This window comes from Pinus tabuliformis, chromosome 8 (assembly GCF_031772625.1).
Source record: "Pinus tabuliformis cultivar Carrire ecotype Pingquan chromosome 8, CPIR1, whole genome shotgun sequence".
NCBI lineage: Eukaryota > Viridiplantae > Streptophyta > Pinopsida > Pinales > Pinaceae > Pinus > Pinus tabuliformis.
The window spans coordinates 1,040,992,996-1,040,997,626 of NC_142294.1; the positions used below are offsets into that span (position 1 = coordinate 1,040,992,996).

Below are 4,631 nucleotides of genomic sequence, written 5' to 3' on the forward strand. Positions count from 1 at the left end.
AAGTAGCCCAAAACAGTCTTCAAGAACTTCGCTTTCTTGTCCTTTATCTCTCGTCTTCTTTATTCACCTTTTAGGTATCATTCTTGTCCTTGATCGAACTTCTTCTTGCTTGATGGATTGTCCTATTCAAATGAGGTCGATGGCACACTTATATATACCTTTCATGGAGCTCGAACAGCCCTAATGAGGCCAACTAGTCTTCTTGTAGGCCGACTTGGTCCTGGAGGGAGACTTTTGACTTCTTTTGACTAATAATAAATTCCTTTTACATGATACAAAATGCCCAATAGGGTCTTTTTTTATTTGAAAATGACTCTTTGACTTCTATGACTCTATAACAAAGCCCTAGAAGCACACAATGGTTGGTTGAACTAAAAACAAATTAACCTTGAGCATGAAACCCATGCTATAGAATAACAATAATAAATAATTCTCTTTTTACATCAAATACATAAAATCAATAGTGCATAGGACATTATGAAGACCGAACCTACTTACATATTTCAACAAGGGCCAAGTTCAGAAATTCATAGTCATTTTATATAGATGGCCAAATTCTCCATCTTCCAGCAGTTAGATCCTTCCATCTTGGGACGGGTTGTGAACAAATCTGAAGCTTATGCTATTGTTCTGGAAGAGGAACGAAGTTGTCTTTCTCTGTGGGTTAAATCTTTGGCATTTTCAGGAGTTTAGCATTAATTTTATTTAAAGGCCAAGTTCCCTTCCCTATTAGAGGCCAAGTATATTCTCTGTGGTCCAAAATTATCTCTATCAGTAAGAGGCCGAGTTCCATTCAGTTATGCAGAGCAAACTTGTTGATTGGAAGCTCAGGTTTAATCTTTATGAGCAGCCAAGGATCTCTGTTCTATAGTGGGTCGAACCTTTGTGTCTCCAGAGATTATTACCACTGTGCCAGATTGAAGTATTTATGAAGTTTATCCATTACCAGGCAGAGTTCCCTTTGGTCCATGTTCAGTATTGGAGAAGATTATATCAGCTCATTCTGAAGGCCGAATTGTTCTATTATCTGCTGGAATCTAAAGTCCCAGGTTACATACTGAATTGACATGTAAAACTCTCCAAATCAGATCAATGAAATCGGTATTCTGCTCCATTTCTGAAAATGTTCATTGCTTGTTAGCAAAGTGTTTAACGGAATTGTTACTTGCAAACTGTTTGAATAAACTCATCAAAGAATTTTTGGATGTTAGTTTGGTATATTAACTGTTTGAAGAAATTTCTCGAAAAGAAATTTTTGGATTCTAATAGCTTAAATTAGCTGGGAACATTACAGATCATAAGGGATTGTGCAAGGGAGATGTTGGTTTGAGTGAGTTGCAGTAGAGGGATATCTTCCGATTATGTATTGGATTGTACTGATGATGAAAATATTTTCAAAATTGGTTTTTCTCTTTATTCTAGGGTTTTCCACTATGAACCTTTAGTATGTTTTTGTTAGTGATTTGACCGTTTTCAGGTTATAATTTATTTTATGACAATACACTAGTGACTAGTGAATGGCCAAGGATGATGTTAGAATCCGTAGTACAGTTGTTCTTCTTTGGTTGAAAATATGTTCTGCAGTAGCATTCCTTAGCAGTTATGATCATGTCCTTTATGCTGGCCACTAAGTGCTCAACACCACTGAAAGTGCATACATAATATGGATTATCTTACGCTAATAAACCTCCTTCGAGACATCAAAATAGCAAATATTAACCCTGCAAATTAACTTAGGATTGGATTGCCTTATATTGACTGTAGCATCATAGAACGCTATCAATGATCCTAACATACATGATTACATTAGTGTAACCAAAAGTGCTCCTAATCTGAATTGAAAAGCAGTTAGCCGTAGCTTCAGAGATGAAAATAGCCCGACATAGCAAGCGCATACATACATTACTATTACTCTGAATCTCTATATATTACTTCCACCTTGCTGCCATAAGTTAATGATATCTGTGGCCTGGTTAAGAAGAATTATAGTGCGTTTTTGAGATATCCAGGATTTGCTCTCCAGCTTGGCTTTGAGTTCTTCCCATGCATCCTTCCTGGGCCAGAAGTAATAAGGGCTCAAGGGGATAGTTCCGTGCCCTGGAACCACCTGATCTAGAGCAAGCCCTATGTTCTTCTCAAGCCATATGAACTTCAATACAAGCCTCTGATTCCTAGGAGCTTTCACCACCACCTTGGCCTTATTCTTCCCCTCCTGCATATATACATTGCATAAAGATTTTTCATATCCACCCAACGCAAGCTACAAGAAGACAGTCAATAAGACGAGACGAGAAAGAAATTGCAAAGATAACCGAAAATCTACAATTTATTCATGTCTTCTTCCTCTTCTGTTACCGTTTCTAGAGCAGGCTCTGGCGCTGGCTGCGGCTCTGGCGCTGAACGTGCCTCCACTTGGGCTGCTTTGAGAATCGTATTTTGCAGTTGTTGTTTTTGCTTTCCACTTTCCCTTTGTGGGAATCGGATGCGAGATCCATACCCGATTCTAGGTGTGATACAACCAGAAGCAGCAGAAGAGGAGTTTGAAATAATAGCTTGGAGGGGTCTGAAACCAAATGTACATGCAGATGATAAAGAAGAGCAGGAACAAGTGGTAGGACTGTTGAATGGAGATGGCGGTAGCCGACTAGGTAATGTGGATGGTAGACTCGCCACTGCAAGTGCAGACGCTATGGTTATGGTCATCGTCATTTCTCCTCCTCCAATCTATCCTATCTCCTTCCTGCTCTCCCTCCGCTAACAACACTGCATACAAAAAACATTAATTGTACGGACGGATAAATGGATGGAATCGCACCGATCGATTAGATGTCAGATGCAAGATGGTGTGAACTATAAAAGATTGCTAAATATTTAAACAAAAATCTACCAGTACTTAGCCTCGTATTTACATATTTGAAAACATTTGAAAGGTCTATGCTCTCTCCCATATATCTTCAAAGTTATAGCTTTTCCTCCCATTGTTTTTATTGGGTTATTGTAGTAACTTTCTATCAATGAATTTTATCAAATTTTTACTATGTTTCGAGTTTTATGCACTAAGTGTAAATATTTGAATTGTATTTAGCAAGTTAAAATTTTGAGAATAATTTTGGATTCAATTTTAAATTTTTTAAAGTTAAAATGTTGAGAATAATTTCCATTTATATTTTAATTGTTTCTTGTTTAAATTTCAATTGTGTTAAGAGATAACTGCAGTAAGAGTGAGAGGTTATTTATTGTCTCAAGGAACCAATAATGTACAGCTTTGCTTGGGGTCTAAGGATAGCAACAAATAATGAGGCTAAATTTCTGGCTTTTTGGAAAGGACTAGAGATTGTTATTAGTATAGGGATAAAGCAGCTAAATGTACTAGGGGATTCCTTGATTGCCATCAAGCAAATTTCCAATGAGGCATCAAGAAGAAACTCTTGTTTCTCTGCAATTGTTAAAAGGATAGTTTTCCAAACTAAAATCTTTGATGAGATCTCCCTCTCTCATATTCTTAGATTCCTAAATGACAAACTTTGGACTAAGGGGTTTCTCCCCAATACCATGAATCAAGTTTATATGGTAAGAATGAAGATAGGTCACCTGAAGTATCAAGGGAGGACTTTGGTTGAAGGAATGTGTGAATTAAATGTTATCTACCACTTGGTGTTATGTTCTTCTGGCACTGTCAATTCAAAATCCTCTCCATGTGGAAATAATGAGCTCACCACATCTCACACCTTGTCTCGTTGTAAATATAGTTTGGACATATGGGAAAGAGCAAGTACTAGTTATAATTGGGACTCAAAATTCTGCATATGGTTGTTGATCCGACAATAATCCTTTGAGACTCTAGTCTTTAATGCTCTGCAACATTCTCTTAGTTTGGAGTTTATTAGGATGGTAGAGTGACATATTTGTGAATCCACATTGTGATAGAATTAATGTCTTTTCTCGGGGTTCGTTATGGATGGAGAGTCGAAGACCCATTAAATGTGCAGTGTCCCTGGCAATTGGCTTGTCTCCTTCTTATGCTCTACGTTTAGTTGGGTGGCTTTGCAACTAGTGCTCAAGATTCGTTTTCATGGCTACCCCAGAGTTAGGTTCCCAAAGGTGAACTAAAACATTGGAAGCAATGTGTGGAGAAATTATTTAATGCGTTAATGGGTATGGCGGAGATCACAAACAGAAGACTAGAACTCGTCAAATGTGAGAGAAAGGCAAGATCCACTCTCCTGAAGGAACAGCTCGAATGGTTGCAGACATGCATGGACAGGAAGATGGCTAGTCTGGAGACAGGACTTCTTTTTCTAAAGTTGCAATCTAATGGAGAAGTAAGGAATGTAGAGGAACTCAACCCCAAGCGCGAACTCATTTATTCGAGTTTTGACCCTTGGGAGGAAGAATCAGCTATTCTAACATTTGAGGATGGCTTGTCTTAAGGCAAAAAGGTGGTTCTGGAAAATGCATCAGAAACTAGCCCATTCGGGGCTGTTGTCACTCACTGCAAAATGTGTTTTCAGTTGTCTAAAGTGAAAAAGAACAATGAATTTTGAATCCATCTTCCAAGCTACATAGCTATCAAAGCTAAATCGATCCCTCTCCATTAGATAGTGCTCGAAATAAGCTTTCCAATGATATGT

At 38.0% G+C, this 4,631-nt stretch overlaps 1 protein-coding gene across 1 annotated transcript; it reads right to left on the bottom strand.

The window, feature by feature from the left end:
* Nucleotides 1-1,706: 1,706 nt before the first annotated feature.
* Nucleotides 1,707-2,851, bottom strand: LOC149238912 (uncharacterized). The gene is made up of 2 exons (XM_089373229.1): nt 2,356-2,851; nt 1,707-2,212 (listed from the first exon to the last, which is right to left on the bottom strand). Exons 1-2 carry the CDS (start codon nt 2,707-2,709, stop codon nt 1,922-1,924), a joined length of 645 nt encoding a protein of 214 aa, XP_089229355.1. The 5' UTR covers nt 2,710-2,851; the 3' UTR covers nt 1,707-1,921.
* Between the last annotated feature and the right edge of the window lie 1,780 nt (nt 2,852-4,631).